The sequence below is a fragment of the Amblyomma americanum genome, chromosome 6 (assembly GCF_052857255.1).
Source record: "Amblyomma americanum isolate KBUSLIRL-KWMA chromosome 6, ASM5285725v1, whole genome shotgun sequence".
Lineage (NCBI taxonomy): Eukaryota > Metazoa > Arthropoda > Arachnida > Ixodida > Ixodidae > Amblyomma > Amblyomma americanum.
In genome coordinates, this window is record NC_135502.1 from 103,842,411 (window position 1) to 103,863,785 (window position 21,375).

General features: G+C 45.5%; 1 protein-coding gene across 1 annotated transcript in view; it reads right to left on the bottom strand.

Moving 5' to 3' along the window:
• Positions 1 to 1,813: 1,813 nt before the first annotated feature.
• The window catches only part of LOC144095431 (uncharacterized), a 28,046-nt gene continuing 8,484 nt past the window's right edge, over positions 1,814 to 21,375 (bottom strand). Inside the window, exons 3-4 of the mRNA XM_077629172.1 lie at positions 2,812 to 3,036; positions 1,814 to 2,707 (exon numbers count right to left, since the gene is read on the bottom strand). Coding sequence (XP_077485298.1) covers positions 1,814 to 2,707; positions 2,812 to 3,036 — 1,119 coding nt within the window. The remainder of the gene's footprint in view (positions 2,708 to 2,811; positions 3,037 to 21,375) is intronic.

Below are 21,375 nucleotides of genomic sequence, written 5' to 3' on the forward strand. Positions count from 1 at the left end.
TGCGTGGCTGATAGTGTCGAATGCTTTCGAGAAGTCAACGTAAAGGCCCAAGACTAGCTTACCTTTCTCCAAACCGCTTAAAATGTGTTCTTTCTGCGTCAAGAGGGCAAGTTCAGTGCTAAATCCTTTGCGGAAACCGAACTGGCTACTAGCTAGCAATTTGTGTTTTTCTTGAAATGCTGTCAATCGGTTTAAAATAGCTTTTTCAAAGACTTTGGAAAAGACCGGGAGAATTGATATGCGCCGACAATTTCCCATATCATTTTTGTCACCTTTCTTATATAGCACGCTTACTCGAGCGACCTGCATTTTGGGCGGAAATATGGCCTGCTGAAAGCATAAATTAAGTACATGCATTAAGCATGGAGCAAGAAAATGTGCAACGTGTTTGATTGGTTTTACCTGAATTCCATCTACGTCTTTGGCACTGCTATTTCTTAAATTCAGAATTATGCTTGCAATTTCTGTTTCACTTACTGGAGTCAGAAACACCGAGTTATCATTACGCGGAAAGTTTGCTAGGTCATTGGAGCAAATGGCGGTGTTACCTTGAACAAAATGTTGGTTGAATGCGTTAGCGAGGGTTTCTCCTGTTAACTCAGCATCATGTCTTTTTATCTTACACACTTTTTCAGTTCCTATCTTGTAATTTAGCATCGAGTTCAGTCTACGCCAAACTGCATCCATTTGTCCTGCTGCAGGCATAAATACATTGTCTAAATATTCACGTCTGGCTTTTTTTATATCTTTATCTAGATGATTACGGAAAGCTTTAAATTCTAGTAGTATTTTTTTGTCTTTGCTTTTTACAAATTGGTGGTACAAGTTATTCTTTTTTCTAATCCTCGCGGAAAGTTCTGCGTTAACCCATGGTTTTCGGATTTTTCTACCGTTCTTCCTTGCTACTAAAGGAAAACTCTCCTCATAGATTGGTTTCAGCATTTTCATGAATGTGTCATAAGCAATGTTCGTATCTTCGCTACCAAAAACTTGATCCCACGAAGTGCGTGAAACTTTGCTATAAAACTTGGAAAGGTTGCAATGTGTCATATGTTGAACGAAATATGCATGTCGTGCTTTATTTTTGCTGAACTGACTTTTCGCGCACAAAAATATAGGCAAGTGATCACTGAGATCTGACGTAAGTACACCCGCTTTGATTCTACATGCGTCAAAATTAGTAAGGAACACATCAATTATTGAGGATGAACTTTCTGTCACTCTCGTCGGCATATCAATAGTGTTCCTAATACCATGCGTGTTCAACAAAACAGAAAAGTTAGTTTGCAAAGAAGCATTCGTGATATTTATGTTAATATCACCACCAAATATAATACTATAACGATTAATGTCAACAAAGGAGAACAGCGTTTCTAAGTAGTCAAAGAAAGGCGCCATCTTTCCATGTGGAGGACGGTAACAAACTACCAACAAATTGTTGTGAACAAGAACAGATACAATTTCATAATCATCTGTAACGATGGAAAAATTTTCAAGCAGTTCATATTCGTCCATTTTGTTTATCAAAATGCAAATTCCGCCACCCCTTCCAGAGGAGCGATTTAAGTAACAAGATTTATACCCAGCAAGTTTATAAACGTCGGTGCTGTCCGTTGACCATGTCTCAGTTAGCAATACACAATCTAGTGACTCATTTAGCTCATCAAGAAGTAAATCCAGACCTAATTTTTTATATTTGATTGATCTTATGTTCAGATGAAAGCATTTAAATGACTGCAAAAACGGTTTCCCTATGTGTTTCTGGAAGTCGTGCGGCAAAACGTAGGACGCCATATTCATGGGTCATCCGCCTTTAGGCAAGCTTCTCTAGGTCGCCAACGTTCGCTACCAATTCGGCATTCAGTCCATCAGCCTTTCGTACCAGAACTCGGCCATTGCTATGCCACACGTATTTGTATTTCTTAACTTTTGCCCAGTTCTTGGCCTCGAACAACAGTGCACGGGTTCTTTTCGTTAGGTTTTCTAGCACGAAGATATTTCCGTCTGCTTCTTGCCGTTTCTTTCTGTTTTGCCACCACGCGTCCCTGTCAGCTTGCCTTGCGAAACGAAAAATTATGCCTGGGATCTTATCTTTTTTTGCTGGCAGACGGTGAACTGCCACTACATCATTCTCTGAGAGTGCAGGAAGTTTAATTTGGGCAGTCAGTGCATTTATCTTATCCAAAAGGTTTTCTTTATCAGTTTCTTGGATGCCATGAAATTCTAGGTTGAGGCGGCGGCTCCTCCATTCAAGGTCATCAATGTCATCTTTCAGTTGAGTGACATCATCATTCTGTGTTTCGACCTTTTCCACCCTCTTCCTTAGTTCTTTCACCTCGCGCTCGTTCCGCTCTGTGCGTGAAAGCAAATCATCGTACTGGTCGCTTAACAGCTGCAATGAGTCTTCGATACCGTCAATCGTTTCTTTAAGAGGCAGCAGCTGGTCAAGCTTATCACTAATTGCCATCATCCAGATCCTCAGATCCGCGCTATCATCACTGGCGAGTTTTGCATCGTGCGTAGCCGGCGTGCGTGCTTTCGAGCGCCTACAAAAGATGCAGCGCCAGGCTTTACGGTATTCATCTCCCTTTGTTTTGAGCGTAGCATCGGTAATTCCAGCGCATTTCCCAGTGTGGTATCTGTGACCACACTCACTGCAGTCAATAGTGCCATCTGACGAGGTGCAATCTACAGAACACACAGAGCACTGCAAATGTGGGGGCATTGTCACAAAACGTCACACCTTGGCAGCAGCAGCAGCGATTGAAATGATACTTAAAACATTGATATGTGGACCTGACTTCCACTAACCTGCAAGATCACAATGAAGATGTGGCTTGAGATGCTGCTCGCTCGTCGGTGCCGCTGCTGCCAATGCGATCGGCCAGTCCAGTCTCGCTGTATTTGTAGCCTTCCGTCGATGTCAGCGCTGGGTGTTGGTCTTAGCGGCGTAGGAAGGCAGCTTCCAGGGTGATAGGCGTCGTTCTTGATCACCAGCGATGCGCATGTGCCCGAACAGTCAAGGCAGCTCTGTATCTGCAAGATCACAATGAAGATGTGGCTTGAGATGCTGCTCGCTCGTCGGTGCCGCTGGGAGACACGATCTCGCCAATTCTATTTACCGCTTGATTAAAGCAGGTATTCCGAGGCTTGAATTTGGAACTGTTCGGGATATGAGTTAATGCATAATACCTAGGTAATCTGAGATTCGCTGGTGACATTGCCTTGCTAAGTCACTCAGGAGATGAATTTCAAAGCATGATCAATGAGTTAGACAGCAGAGCAGTATGGTGGGTCTAGGAATTAACATGCACAAAACCAAAGTAGTGCTCAACAGTCTAGCAAGGAAAGAGCAGTTGACAATTGGTGGCAAGATGCTGCAAGTGGTAGGGGAATGCGTGTACTTAGGGCAGGTAGTGGAAGCTTATCTGTATAATGAGGGGGAATTAAAAAGATTAAGAATGCATGGAGCGCATATGGCACGTTCTCTCACATTATGAATGACAGTTCACCAGTGTCCCTCAAGGGAAAAGTATACAAGAACTGCATCTTACCGGTACTCACCTAGGACGGGGAAACGTGGAGGCTAACGAAAAGGGTACAGCGTAAGTTAAGAACAACTCGACGAGCTATGGAAACAAAATGATAGATGTGACGTTAAGAGACAGGAAGCGGGGGGGGGGGGGGGGGGAGAACAAACAGAACAAACGTCGGCTAATCATATCGTAGTCGAAACCAAGAGATGAAATGGGGTTGGGGAGGGCTTGTAATGCGAACGAAAAATAACCGCTGGTCCTTAAGGGTAAAGAAGTGGATTCTAAGACACTGCAACCTGAGCAGGGGGCGGCAGAAAGCTAGGTTGGCGTATAAGATTAAGAAGTTTGCTGGGATCGGTGGCCGCAGCTGGCAAAGGACAGGTTTAATTACAGAGACATAGGAGAAGTCATTGCCCTGCAGTATACGTAATCAGGCCAAGGATGGTGGTGGTTATGATGACGAAAGTTTCGGAGCTTGCGGAACATAAATACTACCTGAATGATAGTTACCATGATTTCCTTAATCAGTATCTAACAACGATCGCTAAGTTTCCTGCATTTGCCTGCTCAGTAAAGAGTTCTTAAATGTTTGGGAATATCCAGATGATGCTAAAACCCTTTTACAGATTAACTACACACAAATAGATGCAGAAAATGTTGCGCATAAAATATTGCCTAAAGCGCATAATCATCCGTCGGTGCACTTATCTAATTATATCCTAGAACAAGATTTGCGCAATACTGGTGTATTTTTGCTGCTTAGGTAGCCAAGATCATGTTTTTCAGCAAGAAAAAAGCGGACTGATTGTTCAGTATTGGTCGGTAAGACTAAATTCTTTCGTTGCGTAACACTCAACGAAAGAGATTAGAAAATTGAACTATTGCATGTAGGTGTAATTTGGATGCCTGGACACTAACCATTAATCCGCGGTCAATGGTCGTCCAAACTGTTTTTCATGGCGACATATCCACGGTGTCAAAATATTGCATTTAAAGGTGAAGCATTGCTTTCATGTTAGCGCTGTGAGGATTGGTTGCGCCTGGGCAATGCAACCATATTATTTCAAATATTTGGGCTGCCCCTGTGCAGCTGTTCTTTACCGCATATTCGCTGCCTTTCCAGCAAGTGTAATCTGCACTTATTACCTTGTTGTGCTAATATATTTTCTGTGTTCTCGTAGCCCTCATTTCGCAATATGTAAAAAGTATTCATAATTTATCTAGCGTTTATAGTGAAAGGTTTTTTTCATTGACTCAATTTCATCCGAGAAAATCTGCCCGTTATCGATTCCACACTGCTGCATTGATGGACCGCGCACACTAACACCGCTTGCACGTTGATGTAAACATTTTATTTAAAGGACTCTCTTCTGCCTGAGACGTAGTTGTGTAGTGGGTTGTGTTCTCTGTTAGGTTTATTGCCAGAAAGCATCGCATGAGTTATAAAAGAGACCGTAGTCGAGGGCTCCGCTTGGAACTAACTTCGATCACCTGTCAGCCTTCAACATGCGCTGGTATTGCGCAGCTCACTGCCATTTTGCATTTGGATCCATAAAATTGAAGATGCCACACCTGGGATTGACTCCTGCGTCCTTTGTCTGATTAGCAGGAGGCCGTCATAAACATTAACCAAACGCGCCCAGTCTGTTTCAGATGTGAAAGCACCCATAGTGAAGAGATCTGGTTTTTGTTTTGTATTTTTATTAGTGCTATGCACTCAGTAGCACGAAATATAAACTAGCACAAATCAGTTAGCTCGAAAAAGGTGGCCTCTGTTACGTGTAAAAGTGATGGGATTCCTAATGCAGATAGCAAAGGTGCTAGGTTCTAGGGCAACAAACCACTACTTCACTTTCAGTGATACAGCGTGCTTCTGCGTTTTCTTAGCATGGCAATTTACGCAGTCCCAGTTACACCGAAGCTAGCTTAAAGTAGGTTGCAAGTAATCAATTTAATTTCAAAAGTGATGGGATTCCTTATGCAGATAGCAAGGGCGCTAGGTTCTAGGGCAACAAGCTGCTATTTAACTTTCAGTGATACAGCCTGCTTTTGCGCTTTCATAAAGAAGCATGGCAATTTACGCAGTCCCAGTTACAATGAAGCTAGCTTAAAGTAGGTTGCAAGTAATCAATTTAATTTCTCCAATTTCTTTTATCTTTCTTGGTCACATTCTCTTGAACTTTATTTCCAGGCCTCCCGTCATAAATTCATTGGTCGCAGTTTCCCTATAATACAGCCCATTTCTCCTCTTTCCTTTCGTTTGTTTTCCTGGTGGGACAAAGTCACTGGGCAGAGCAGCGCCCTACCTTCCTTATCAAGGCATCTGACATGATGGAGAGTGCCCCTTTGTGAGCATGCTATCCATCCAGGGCTTGTGGTGGCAATCAGATTCAACTTGCCTTGCGTGCCAAGACTGGATCGTTTTTCAACCTAGAACTTGTCCATGGGCCGCAGCCAACCGTGCGATCCGAGCAAGAAGGGCAAAGCTTATTTTCGCGTCACTGCGAGGCTAAGGAAGCACTTGCCTGTGACCTACCTGCACATTTGCACTTCGATTACTACGAGTATTCGGGATTCTCCGCTTATTGCAAAGAAAGTGGCAGACTCTAAGATGCTGGAAGCTCGTCGTTTAGCCATCGCTTTCTTACTCGTGACGATACTTGATGAATTGCGTTAATATTTTCCCCGCACAAAGGTTTCTAGGTTGCTTAACCTAATATACATTAACGACATCATCGGTGAAGTTTGTACTGGCGTACATATTCGATTATATGCTGATGACTGTGTTTTATTTCGCGATGTTAGCAATGAAAACGATCAGAATGACCTACAAAATACGCTTACTAATATTGTACAGTGGTGCAAGCGCTGGGACATGACACTGAACGCAGATAAAAGTGTTTCTCTTCGCATAACTAACAAGATAAACGCTCTACAATATGCATATAAATTAGAATCATCACCATTGCAACAAGTAGCGTCCGTAAAGTACTTGGGTGTAACACTTACTAATAACCTTTCCTGGAACTCTCACATAGATAACATCTGTTCACTCGCATTCCGTAAGCTTTGTTATATAAGGCATAAACTTCGAAACGCCCCCGCTAACGTTAAGCTCTTAGGTTACAATACTCTAATTAGACCCAAGCTTGAATATGCTTGCATAATTTGGGACCCGTATACTAAGTCTAACATAAGAAAGCTCGAGAACGTTCAAAGGAAAGCAATTAGATTCATATATTCAAAATATCTACCCACTGACTCCCCCTCAGACTTGATGCGTGCTAACGGTATTGAAGAACTACAGGTAAGAAGACGAAATTTTCGTTTAGATTTTCTTTCATTACTTCTTAATAATAAACTCAGACTTGACCCTTCTGCTTATCTTTCCCCAATGCCAACACGGAATACACGACACTATCACAAAGCTCTTTTAAAACCATATTTTGCCCGGACTAACTCATTCAAGTTTTCCTTTTTCCCACGCACCATATCTGACTGGAACTCATTAACTGTACCAAATCAACCCTGAAAAACAGACGCGTTCCTCAGCCATCTTTGATATTGCGTATTATGTATTTTTTCTGCTTTGTCTTGCATTGCTGTATTGTTGTTTTACTACATTATCTTTGCTGTATTGTATTTTTGTTGCTTTACTTTTGCTTTTTGTGCACCTGCCCTTCCTGCTTGGACCTAACCATGGTCTGCAGTATGCACATAAATAAAAAATAAAATAAAAAATCAATGGTGTTATCAACTTTGAAATTCTGAAGCTGGTTTCAAAAGGTTTACTGCTTGCCTTAATAAAACGTTAAAGGTGCCCTTTATCGGAGGGAACTAAAGCTGGCAGCTATTTCTGAAGGACATATAATTTCTGAAATTTTTGCGCGTCATCTGCCTTTAATTACGCTGATAAAATGCAGCATTTTGCTCTTCAGAAAGCGCGACAGAAGAAAGAAATTAGTTTTGGATACAGAGCTCCGGGTATTGAGAGATATTCTACTTGGGTTTTCCCCTACATATTGTGCTGAGTTTAAAAATAAATTTTATTTCAATTATTCGATAATCAAAAATCACCAGTATGGACGCTGTATGCGCTAACAATAATACAGTAAAAATACGTGATGTTAGATCCAGCTCGTACACTTTGCATCGACTCACACAGGAGTTCAAGAAGGCGAAAGAGATTGCTCTGAGGCCACCACACTGTAACCCAAAAGGAGACAAAATAAATAAAAGTTCATAATTTCTCTGCATATGCTGTTTGATACACTGCTGTTCTGGGGGTCGGTAAATTGTTACGATTGATATGTACATTTATGCTTTCACTATTTTTTTTATTTGTGTGCAGTTCGGAACTCGGTGTGTGATTGGCTGAATGGAGCATAAAATATAGGCAAATATTCTGGAAATAAACGGGTCGGGAAAAAGAAACTTATAAATTTTCACAGAACAATGAAACCTGAGTTCAACCTTTTCTTTAATCTTGATTTGTAGCAACGACGGTTAAGGGGCGCAAAGCACAGGAAAGAAATCAATAGGATAAGGGCGTAACATTAAAATGCGCCCCAAGAAACAAACGCAAAATAGACAATGTATATAGCACAACACATCACGAAAATCACCGTCCAGAAAACCACATAAATATGCTTACGGCCGGTCACACGTGTTGAAATAATTTTGCAGATTCGCTGCTGTCTGTGTTTCCTCAACACGAGGCGCCACCTACAGTCCCATAGGCTGAGTGCTGGTGAATGGAGGGGAATTCTTGTCTTGGGTGATACTCGCCAATTTCAAAAGAAAACGAAAGGATTCAGGCACAAATGGGTGAAAATTCAACACTTTGATGCGTTCGAAGTGATTAAATACATGAAGATGTGCGCAAGATTTATTACGAAAGGAATATCCTTGGGTGATAAAAAGTACCGAGTTCTTTGCAAGCAAAATTGTAGCTCAAAACCATTTCCTTAATTTTAGAGCCCTTTACACTAGTTGATGCAATGAAATGTTAGCGTGTAAACCTCCCAACTTCAAAACTATTTTCTACAGAGAGAAAAAAATAATGCATACTTCTTTTAGCGCCACAAAGCAGAAAGCCGTAAAGCAGGTAGACTGTAAGCATTTACTGAAAAGACGGGGCAGAGGCGAGCGGCCAACACAAACAAAATATTGCGCCTCTTCTCTATCCTTGTAAGTTGTGAGCACCTGCTGAATATTTAATTGGTTTTTCAAATTACCCAGACCTACGATGACTAAACTAATTCTACATGTATTTCACCATTCTATCATTTTCGTAATCATGACTACCACAACTCTGTCCATCGACGAGCAATGCAAGTGAAAGAGCTTTTTATGTTTTTGCCGACAGTGCACCGTAGAGAGACTTAAGGCGTGCCAATGGAGTTGGAGATCCAACATGCTCTCTGAGGAAATATCTGTTCGCCACACACAACATAGTTTTGTTGGGCTGATGTCGTTCTGTATGAGTCCTTAAAACTGTGCATGATATAACACTCATTTAACACCCAATGTTTGGCCTAACGTACCAAATTAGAAGAGGTTCTGTAAATTACAGGAGAATACTTTGTACGACTGCACAAAACCAAACCCACGAAAAAGGCCGCACAGGCAAAATAAATGCTGTGATTACCAAGAAGCCCGGTATTTTTACTTACTTAGAAGAAAAAACGCAAATGTAGAAAGAATTATGAAAGGCATTTGTTCGCCCTCGAACTCCCCTCCCCAGAGTGCAGTCTGCAAAAGGTTAGTTGTTTGGCGTTTTGTACAGTATTGCACACTTGTCTTAAAATATTGTCCTCTTCCGATTTCATAGATTCAGGATATAGGTAGATATGTTAACCTCGGCGGGCACTTTTCATCATTTCGGCTCGTAGCTTCCTCCACGCCAAAACAATCAATGTGTTTCCCGACTCCTGCGTGGCACCACGACCTCTATAACATCCGCAGTGTAAGATGCACATAGTATGTGCTTATTAACCCTATTTAGAATGGACTTACTTTTCCTCTGAGGAATACAACTGCCGAAAAAAATAAGCAACTTTTAACCAAATTTATTAAATCATTGTTAAAAAAATAGCTATCACCCGACTTATAACCTCCCATTTTGCCTACCATAACGCGATAAACTGATGCCCTAATATTAAATCACCTCATGTTATTTTACGAGCGCAACCCTGTTTAAGGCGACAAATAAGCTTTCGATACTTTCAATTGCTTCTGTCTTCAATCTGTAGTGAAAAAAAACAGGGTCTCAGTAACCGCTATCTACCTTCGAGTAATTCATCTGATAATTAGCTCAAGGCGGCTGGGGGTTTCGTATCCGCGCTGAAAGTAATATTTGAAGTGCTTTAACACGACTACGCGAAAATTCGTGGCATGTCATTTCACCATGTAGCGATGCAGTGAAGACTACCTAGTCACCAGTGAAGTATGTTTTTTTTTTACTCTTGAGAAATACAGCTGCAGACGAAGGCATCGTTTTATTCTTGTGCAAAAATAAATGGCCTTATGAGGATCGAGATTTAGTAGGGACGATAGCACTTACACCAGTGTTTTTTCTTGTTCATATTACTGACTACGACAAGTCTCTTCATTCTGCCGCTGCCTAACATTGACAAACTTGTGGGGTAAATATTGGTCGTGAATTGTTTTGGTCGCACAGAGATTATGGTGAGCTTTTCGAGCTTCATTCTAGATAATAAAAGAAATGCAGCTTTCTTTTCTTCTGCAGTAATTAAGCCTCATGCCGAAAGGGGGTGTCTTGTTGGCAGCGAAGGCCCTCGAAGTTGTTCTGTTCAGTCCTGCACTTGCTGCAGATGTTCTTCCTGCTTTTCTTAGACGCTGTTTTGTCATTTACCTCCAGCTCTTTAAAGACACGAAGAGTTGAGGAATGATTGCGGGCAGTTTCCAGAAATGTGTTTTAAAGGCAATGCAGGTTTTGCACAGAACTAAGCTGGAGACAGACCACGACATGTAGCACTCCAGACTAAGCAGTTTCAGCATCGACCTAACTGCAAGATTCATTGCTGTCATTCTCATTTAATGCATCTACATTGGATCGCACAAAGCACAGCATACGCTCTGTGGGCAGTAGGAACACATGACTGCAGCCTTTGCTATTAGCCTGCACCGTCCAGAGTTTAAGAGTTCTGCGTAAACAGCACTAACGATGCTTCTTGGTCAGCGCCATTACCGTTCCCATGGACGGCGTCATCTTAAGCGCCAAATTTGCGGCAAAGGTTCACTCGCTCCATAGCCGTGCCGGTGCACCTAAAGCACCTACGCTTCTTAACGGCCGGCCGTAACGGTCCTGCCGTATGCATTATTAATGAGCGGAAATTTATGGTTATCGGGCTGAGTTACCGGAGCCTATACCTGGCTATCGCTGGCCCTTTGTTATAGAGTGCTTTATCGGCCCTTTGTTCACTCACACCACGTGTGCGTGGAAAGTGGCTCGGTTGCTCACAGTCATCGACCACGTAGAAGCAAGAAGAGGGGCAGTTTTACCGTGAAATATCGTTGAATAAAGGAAGCTCTGGCCTTAAGAAGTGTACCAGAGAGTTATGCAATGCATGCCCCCAAGTGTAAGTGCACAGTTTCGAGCACTGCAGAAGCCAGCATCAAAACCTAAAAGTTGGCATTTGTTTTATGCGCTTTTGTTTGGTCCAAATTCTTACGATTCTCCATATTTCACCATGAAAGTAACTCATTATTCTGTCATCATGCGTTCCAGCTAGCTGTTAGAGAGATTGATGCACACTTAAGCGTACTCATGTTTATGCGATGATGAGTCCTTACCTGTGCACTCCTAAATTAGCCTGACACTTGACAATTCAATGCACCCGCGTAATTCTCAAGAATTTACTATAGTATTCCATACAGCTTATTTGTATTTCATGTGAAAACCTTGCCTCGTGTTAATTTAATGCGGTTTGTAGAACCTGCGCGGGCAGTGTGCTTACGCCCGCAGTTGATCTCAGCAGCTTTTCTTTCGAGTAGAGACTAGCGTCTCAAGTGACATCAGAACACTTCACTTTCTTCTTTTTCTTATCCCTCTGAAAGATAAAGTACAAAGAAGATTGCGGTCAGTGTGTAGGCTTTTCTTGTTTACTCAATGTTTCCTCTACACTGGCGCACAAATTTTTGTTCTGCGCACTACTAAAAGGCGCTTCCTCATCGTTCTCTTTTTATCGTTCGTTTTCAACCGATACTAATTAATTGAATTCTTGGATAGGTTGAGTGAATAGGTTGAGCGGATGACAGCATGAGCGGTATAAAGCTTTGTAAATGACGTGACTTAGAATGCCGCCAATCGCAGCGTTGAAAATGTGCCTACCGAGCTTGCTCTCGCCACAGACGGCGGCGACATAGATGGGAATGAAAACGCAGACCCTTCGATGAGCTCCGGTCCTGGTACTTGTCCAGACCGCACTCAGCGTTACAGACACCAAGCCGCGTCTAATTGCCGGATACAACAAAGTTTTCGCTTTCTAACCACGTTCGACAGTAGTTAAGCCACAGCTGTTTATTTTTGTCTCGAGTGTCTTCCTTCAGTTACAACTTTTTCACTATAATATTCAATACGCCATGAAACATGTACAGCCTTGCGAGATTTATGAAGCAAGAAAAAATGGCCGGTGTCACTGAAAAGAAAAATGTTTGCTCCGTTATCTAAACAATGTATACAAAGAGTCCACTTTGCCTCGGCTCATGTCTGTTGTAAACTGCAGATAGCAAGCTTTTTTAAATAATTCTCATTTTTCAGAATGCAATCTTCAAAGTGAGTGCTGCGCATATAATTGACGAATTGAATTTTTTTGGGGGGGTCACGTCCACCGATCTTCCGTCTGAACGACAGACTCTCTTGCTGAGTATTTACCGGAAAATCTTCCAGGGTGATTAAGAACTTCATGGCAGTACTCGCATCTATATTTCTGGAGAGCTACTGCGTATAAGTTCATAGGCAGGCTAAAGTCTGCATTCTGAGGCGTCAGCGTCACGCAAACGTCAATGGCACTAAGGCGTCATTTCCATGTAAAAACATTCAGCAGCTGTGCTGGCAGGACACAAATGCGTCTTTGCATCTTCTTGCTTTACCTCTCGCACAGGAAGAAGAAACGCGTTGTAACATTTAAATTCACTTACGGTGTAAATGATGTATTTTTCTTATCCACAGCGACATGGTAATGTTATAGTAATAGGGGAGAAGTTTGGTTTTGCAAAAAACAACAAAATCAGAAAGTCCACTCAAGGGACGTTTTTTAAAAAGACTTCGCTCTCATAAGCACTAAGTGAAATTGGGGAGCGGAAAAATCCCCAAATTATCACGCAATACATCCAAAGTGCGGCTTTCCACGCTTCTCTGGTAACATAAATATTATACCGATGCCTACACTGCTTTGAAGTGGAAACACGCTGCAGTATATACATTCGGTCGCGGTTTCGAAAAGCCGCCCATTCTGCATGGTATATAGTATAAGCTGCACGTTTCCTAGCGAAAAGTTGACAGCTTGTTTTCTTCAACGTGTAATTTCTGGCCCTCTAATGAATGATTGTAGTGGAAGCCATGGCTTGACACACGAGATCGGTTTTCCTGGAGATCGATTTTTCCTGGAGGTTGACTGTGGCCGGTGCGCGGCGGGATACGGTGGGTGCGCTTTTGGAGGTTGGGGTGGGGTGGGGACGCAAGCCTAGGGTAGCAGTGGCTTAGAAAGGTGGCCAGCACCATACCTAGAGGGCGGAGTAGGGAATTGGCTGATGGATGATGTTAATATGGGGCAGCAAGGGGGTTCCCCACTAAATCATTGCATTCGATTTCGTAGCTGACTATCATGCGACAGCACTAGCAGAGCTGTGAAGGCGAAAACTCTCCGCGTAGGCAGAGTTGGAGTCTTTGTGAAGCCTCTGCTTTCCTTGTGTAGTAAAACTAACAGTGTAACAGATGGAAACATTCCGCGAATCGGGACTGCCCACGATACAAGATTCGAAAACTGCAACAAAAAAGTGTTGTATAATCTACAATTTTAATGCGACAAATGAGATAGAGGACAATCCGGACGCTGCATTACACTACACTGAGATAAGTCAGCACGTGTCATTATGTACCCTACAGAGGCAACTAGGCTTGTCATTGTCATCACTAAATAATAATAATAATATTAATAATAATAATAATAATAATAATAATAAATTCCGAGCCTCGCTTTTCTGACGCCACCATCGAAGCGAATGAGTGTTTAATTGCCAGACCACAAAATTGGGCCGACATGGTGTCTGTCGCTCTCAATATGTATATCGCACTGACAACAGAAAGAATAATGCTCTTATGCTTGCCAGACTTTTAAGAGCCCCTGCGGTGGTTGATCGCTTACGATGCTCGGCTGCTGACCACAATTACGCATTTCGCTGGAGGCGTATAGCTCGAGACCCGTGTTGTTGGCGATGTCAGAGCACGCCAAGAAACCTCAGGTAGTCGACGTTTTCCGACGTATGTAGTAATCGAGTTACTCGTAGCCTGAGCCGCTTTGCCGCAATAAATCCTAAAACCAGAACATGGTGAATATAAACCTTAATAATAGGCGCGCCTATATTCTGTTCCGCCTTTGATCTGCTGGTGATGTTTTTTCGCTGTCAGAATATCAATGTAAACCTAAGATTTTTACAGCGAAAGCAGTTTTAGCTTTGTTTTATCCATACAGCCATCCATTGTTAAGTTAAATTTTGCAGCGTCAGCCGTGAGACCATAATTACTGAGCAAAATAATATACCTTCATCTTATCATTAAAATTTTCATTAATAACGTTAACACAATTCAATTCTACTCTATTCTATTGCCACCTGCCAAGGTTGCCAAGGGACAAAGTGCGGAGTGGGAAATCTTTTCCACGTTTAAGGAAAAGGAGGGAAGGGTTAAGTGCGGCAAGGGAGAGAGAAGTTCGGACCCAGTAAAAAAAACAACGAGATATTCTAGCGACACAACAAATTTTCTGAAATGTTTTTGCCCTTTAATTTATGCTGGCAATTTTAGCTGGTTTATACACAAAAACACTACACAACTGCGGAAAGAAGAAATTATTTCAGGGAAATGTTCAATGCTACCAAAAATACTAGAATACAACAGAAAACCTCTCCTTACGTTAAAAAAGACAAATCATTTTCTTTTACCTTTTGGCATGCACCTCTCGTTTCTTTTCGACCGGGGAGATGAAGGATTAGCCTAATTAGAGTTTGCTAATTCACAATCGCATGGCAAGGCACTCTCTCCGGTTACGAAGCTAATTCCATGGCAGCCAACTGGTGGGATGAATTTCTAATGCAAAGCTATAACACATTGCGCTGTTTAATGCGCTAGAGGTTATTCTTAGCTCTACAAAAACTTTTTTGTTCTAGAAGTATCATCACATGATGCTATCAAATCTGCGTTTAAGTGTTAAAAACGCTTTTTACTCGAGTAATAAAGTTAGTGGAGAGTATGCGCCTTATTTGTAGAATCGTCTTTATGAGCATCTCCATCTTTTTGTACACAGTTTTCTGCAGAACAAAGAGCCAACTCGTTTCCGTTATTGCAATGTTATTGTGAAGAAACTTAGTGAGAAAAACCTTCCTGAATAACAGAGCCATAAATGACGATAAGCACAGTGTGAATATATTTATGAGACGTACCAATGCAGATATCCCACAAACCTCTGGCTTTGGACACACTGGAGCAATGAAAAAGCTTTGAAATTCGTATTTCATTTATTTCCCTGCCCACCGTGTGCAAAACTGACCTTTCTTATAATGAATCCAACAGCGTGAGCCCAAGAGATATATTAATCTTAAGAAATCATTAAAACAGAATGCGTTATCAGAAGTTGAATTTATAAGGCAGCCTTCGATTCGAAGCACCAAACAGACATTATCCTAGCGATTTCGTTTCATTTGTGAAGTATAACATATGAAGAAAGCATGATACTGTCACGTAGTGGTGGCGGCAGTCGAAGCAGCGATGAATACGGACGAAAGGATCTTCTAAAAGAACTGTTTATTGGGCTGACTTGCACCCAAAATTGACTGAATCACTCGGCGGCGGCGAAGCGACAAGCGTGCTCGGCGGTCGTCGAACAGGAATGCCCGCCGCTGTCGGCCGTGCTCAATTTAAAGCTGATAGCGAACATTCGAGATAAAGGGCGCAAAGTTACTAGAACATTCCGGAACAACGTAGAATCAGCTTTGCCTGGCTGCGATCAATCGAGATAAATCTAGTCGCGTCTTGCGTCGCAAACAAAGCGATAAGGTGGTGTCGCGGCAGATTTGAAAAACGAATAAACACTGCAAATATTCGCGGCATTACTCCCCTCTCAAAGAAGCATCGACCCGATGCATTAAAACAAATAATGCGACTAGTAAGGGAAAAAAACGGATCTTGCGAAAATAGAGCATGGAAATGCAGCGGCCTTTAGCGCGCATAATACGGCTTCAGACGGACTACATGGACAACTTCTGGTCGTACGCGGCGTCGCTGGGATGCAGTCAGTGCGTCAGGGATGACTTCATAATCCAGTTCACCCAGCCGACGAAGAACCTTGTACGGGCCGAAATAGCGGCGCAAAAGCTTTTCACTCAATCCACGGCGGCGAATGGGCGTCCACACCCAGACTTGGTCTCCTGGCTTGTATTCCGCGTTGCGTCTTCGTAGGTTGTAGCGTCTGGCGTCGGACCGCTGCTGATCTTTGATCCGTAATCGGGCAAGCTTTCGAGCTTCTTCTGCGCGTTGAAGGTAGGCGGCAACGTCGACGTTCTCTTCTTCTGTAACGTTGGGCAGCATGGCGTCTAGCGTGGTCGTGGCATCCCTGCCATGGACGAGCCTAAAAGGCGTCATCTGGGTGGTCTCCTGCACTGCGGTGTTGTAGGCGAAGACGACGTAAGGCAGGATGACATCCCAGGTTTTATGTTCGGCATCGACATACATAGCGAGCATATCGGCGATGGTTTTGTTCAGGCGCTCGGTCAGTCCGTTGGTCTGCGGATGGTATGCAGTTGTCCTCCGGTGGCTGGTTTGGCTGTAGCGCAGGATGGCTTGCGTGAGTTCCGCCGTAAATGCTGTTCCTCTGTCCGTGATGAGCACATCGGGGGCGCCGTGTCGAAGAAGAATGCACTCCACGAAAAATTTGGCCACTTCTGCTGCTGTTCCGTTCGGTAGGGCTTTCGCCTCGGCGTAGCGGGTCAGGTAGTCGGTCGCTACGATGATCCACTTATTTCCAGATGTTGACGTTGGAAAAGGGCCAAGCAAGTCCATGCCAATCTGCTGAAAGGGTCTTGAGGGAGGTTCAATGGGGTTCAGAAATCCTGCTGGTCGTGTGGGAGGAGTCTTTCGTCGTTGACAATCTCGGCATGTTTTCACATAGTGTGCGACATCGGCAGACAGTCGGGGCCAGTAATACTTGTCTTGAATGCGGCGGAGGGTGCGAGTAAACCCGAGATGTCCAGCTGTCGGCTCGTCGTGTGAAGCCTGTAGAACTTCGTCGCGGAGACAAGTAGGTACAACAAGGAGGTAGGCTGTTTTGTTCGCTGTAAAGTTCTTCTTCACAAGGACCTCATTCTGCACACAGAAAGAAGACAGTCCTCGCTTGAATGAAGCGGGGGGTGAAGAAACCTTGCCTTCCAGGTACTCGATGAGGCCTTTTAGGTTGGGGTCCGAGCGTTGCTGCTGAGCAAAAGAGCTTGCGCTGATGGGTCCCAGGAAGGCGTCCTCATCGTCGTCCAGTGGCGGTGCATCTACAGGGGCTCGTGAGAGGCAATCGGCGTCAGTGTGCTTGCGTCCGGACTTGTAAACGACGGTGACGTCAAACTCCTGGAGACGCAGACTCCATCGAGCGAGTCGGCCAGAGGGATCCTTCAAATTGGCAAGCCAGCAGAGCGCGTGGTGGTCGCTGACCACCTTGAACGGCCGTCCGTAGAGGTAGGGGCGGAATTTCGACGTAGCCCAGATGATGGCAAGGCACTCCTTCTCAGTGGTCGAATAGTTAGCCTCGGCCTCGGAAAGGGAACGGCTAGCGTATGCGATGACCTTCTCCAGCCCGTCACTTTTTTGAACGAAAACGGCGCCTAGTCCCACGCTGCTTGCGTCGGTATGAACTTCAGTATCGGCGTTTTCATCAAAATGCGCAAGGATCGGTGGGGACTGTAAACGACGCTGAAGTTCCTTGAAGGCTTCTGCTTGCGGCGCTTCCCATTTAAACGGCACGTCTGCCTTCGTCAGTTGGGTCAGGGGCTCGGCGATGCGCGAAAAGTTTTTCACAAATCGTCGGTAATATGCGCATAGTCCGAGAAATCTGCGCACTGCTTTCTTATCGGCCGGCGGTTGAAACTGTTCAATAGCGGCTGTTTTCTGCGGGTCTGGGCGTACTCCTTCCTTGCTAACGATGTGGCCTAGAAACAGCAGCTCTTCGTAGGCAAAGTGGCATTTCTCTGCTTTCAAGGTTAGGCCAGACGACTTGATTGCGTCTAGTACTGTTCGAAGTCTTTTGAGGTGCTCTTCAAAGTTCGAGGCGAAGACAACGACGTCATCTAAATATACCAGACAAATCTGCCACTTCAGGCCTGCCAGCACTGTATCCATTACTCGCTGAAACGTCGCTGGTGCGGAACAGAGACCAAATGGCATCACCTTGAACTCAAACAGCCCATCCGGAGTTATGAATGCTGTCTTCTCGCGATCTCTTTCGTCGACCTCAATTTGCCAGTAGCCGCTCTTGAGGTCCATCGATGAGAAATATTTGGCGTTGCAGAGGCGGTCCAGTGTGTCGTCGATGCGGGGGAGGGGGTAGACGTCCTTCTTTGTTATGTTGTTCAAGCGGCGGTAATCCACGCAGAATCGAAGTGCGCCGTCTTTCTTTCTCACTAGAACAACCGGTGCCGCCCATGGGCTGTTTGAAGGCTGGATGACGTCGTCGCGAAGCATTTCTTCGACTTGGTCCCGGATGGCTTGTCGTTCTCGCGGAGACACACGGTAGGGGCTTTGACGGAGAGGTCGGACGTGTTGATCCGTTATAATGCGATGCTTGGCAATTGGCGTCTGTCGCACCTTCGGCGATATCGAAAAGCACTCACTGTAGTTTTGAAGCAGATTGCGGATCTGGTCTTGTCTGTTCCGGTGCAGGGCTGGGTTGATGTCGAAAGTGGGCGAGTTCTCTTGGTCAGGCGGATCTTCTGCGGAGGGGTCGGAGAGGGCGAAGGAATCTCGTACGTCAGATATTTCGTCGGAGAAAGCAATCGTCGTTCCTCTGTTAATATGCCGGTATTCTTCGCTGAAGTTAGTCAGCAGTACTTCGGCCTGGCCATTGCGGAAATGTGCGATGCCTCTTGCGATGCTGATTCCTCGGTCTAGTAGCAACTGCATGTTCCCCTCGATGATGGCTTCAGTGTTTATGGCTTTCGTGGCGCCTACGGTCACGATAACGCTTGAACGGGGTGGGACGCTCACTTCTTCCTCCAGGACACTTAGGGCAACGTGATTTTCCCGAGTTTTCATCGAAGCGATGGCTTCGTCCGTCGAAAGCGTGATCAGCTTGGATCGCAGGTCGATGATCGCCTGATGCTCATTAAGGAAATCCATACCCAAGATCACTTCGCGGGAGCATTGCGGTAGCACAACAAAGGTCGCAGGATAGGTATGTCCTTTGACAGTCACTCGCGCTGTGCATTGTCCTGATGGCGTAATGAGGTGGCCCCCAGCGGTGCGAATTTGTGGGCCGTCCCAAGCCGTTGTGACTTTTCTGAGCTGCGCAGCGAATGTTCCATTCATCACCGAGTAATCGGCTCCTGTGTCGACTAGAGCGGCAACTTTCCGGCCGTCGATAGTCACTTCTAGGTCGGAGGTCCTGGCTCTTGCATTGCATGTCGCTCTCGGCGTCGGGTCACGGCTTCGTCGCGTATGCGAGTCATGGGTTGGGCGTGTGGTCGAAGCTCCTCTGGGTGGCGGCGTCGATTTCAAGGTAGCTTGCGTCGTGATCGAGGTTCTCATTGTGTGCGGCGTCGGTGCAGCGAGTGTCGGTTCTTCATGCGGCGTCGCGGGTGCAGCGTCTTCATGGGGCGTGGTCGGTGGAGGATCTTCGGCGTTTAGCTCGTGAGCAACCTCACCTCCAGAGGTTGCTGCCTTTAGTTTCCCCTACGGGGGCTGGGCGACCTTCCTCGTACCGCGGCTGCGTAGCTGCGGCGTGGCGACTCAAAGCGCGAGGTTGACGGCGATGGTGAGCGCGAAAAGCGGTTCGGCGTGTACTCTTCTCGACGCAGGTACTCGTCGATTTCGTGCGGACGTTGTCCGAAGCGTGGTCGCGGGGCGTTAACGGCAAATCCTCGAAGACCGATACGTCGGTACGGGCAGTGACGAAGAATATGGCCGGCCTCACCGCAATGGAAGCACAACGGCCGGTTGTCGGAAGTCCTCCAGGCGTCGCATTTCCTGGGGCTTGAGGGTCGGTCATAGGCTGGGCGGGCGGGGGCTGGGAGGCGGCGTTGTGGACCAAGTGGCTCATCTCGGGGAGGACGTGGGGGTTGTCGTTGGGGCTGAGCAGTCCTTACTGCAGCGGCGTAGGTCATGGCCTGGGGTTCTGTGGCCGTCGGGGTGCCAAGTGCCTGTTGCACTTCTTCCCGTACCACGTCCATCAGAGTCGATGCTTGTGGCTGTGGGGAGGATGGCAGTAATCGGCGTAGCTCCTCTCGGACGATTTCGCGGATAACGTCCCGCAAGCTGTCGCTAGTGGTGGCCGGCGTGTCCGAACGGATTGCATAGGCAGAGGAAGGGCGGTTGTACTGCCGAGCTCGGACGTCGAGGGTCTTCTCAATCGTGCAGGCTTCCTGCATGAATTCCTCGATCGTTTTTGGCGGCTGACGGACGAGGCTGCCAAAGAGTTGTTCTTTTACGCCGCGCATTAAGAACTGAACTTTCTTTTCCTCGGTCATCCCGGGATCGGCGCGGCGAAATAGGCGCTTCATCTCCTCGACGTAACTGCGGGCGGGCTCATTCGGAAGCTGGATCCTGGACTCGAGGAGTCGTTCGGCTCTTTCTTTCCTCACGACACTGGTAAATACCTTCAATAATTCTCTCTTGAATAGCTCCCATGTCGTAAGGGACGACTCGTAGTTTTCGTACCACGTGCGTGCGGAGCCATCCAATGAGAAAAAAACGTGTCCAATCTTTGCCGCATCATCCCACTTGTTGAATGACGCCACGCGCTCAAATTGATCCAACCATTCTTCAGGGTCTTCCCCTAGAGATCCATTGAAAGTTGGCGGCACCCGCGGCTGCTGCAGTATGATCGGTGTCGACATCTTCGGCGAGATTGCGGTGCTCGTAGCCGCGTCTTTTCGCTGTCTTGTGCGGTCCGGCAGTTTCCCGAACTCAGGCTCCTCTCCCTGGAGACGTCGGCTGGCTCGCTGAGCTGCTGGCTCGTCCTCGGGTGCGAAGCGCTCAGGGCTGGCTTCACGACTTGAAGGGGGCGTCCGGAACATGAAAGGCTACCCCGCACTTCCACCAGATGTCACGTAGTGGTGACGGCAGTCGAAGCAGCGATGAATACGGACGAAAGGATCTTCTAAAAGAACTGTTTATTGGGCTGACTTGCACCCAAAATTGACTGAATCACTCGGCGGCGGCGAAGCGACAAGCGTGCTCGGCGGTCGTCGAACAGGAATGCCCGCCGCTGTCGGCCGTGCTCAATTTAAAGCTGATAGCGAACATTCGAGATAAAGGGCGCAAAGTTACTAGAACATTCCGGAACAACGTAGAATCAGCTTTGCCTGGCTGCGATCAATCGAGATAAATCTAGTCGCGTCTTGC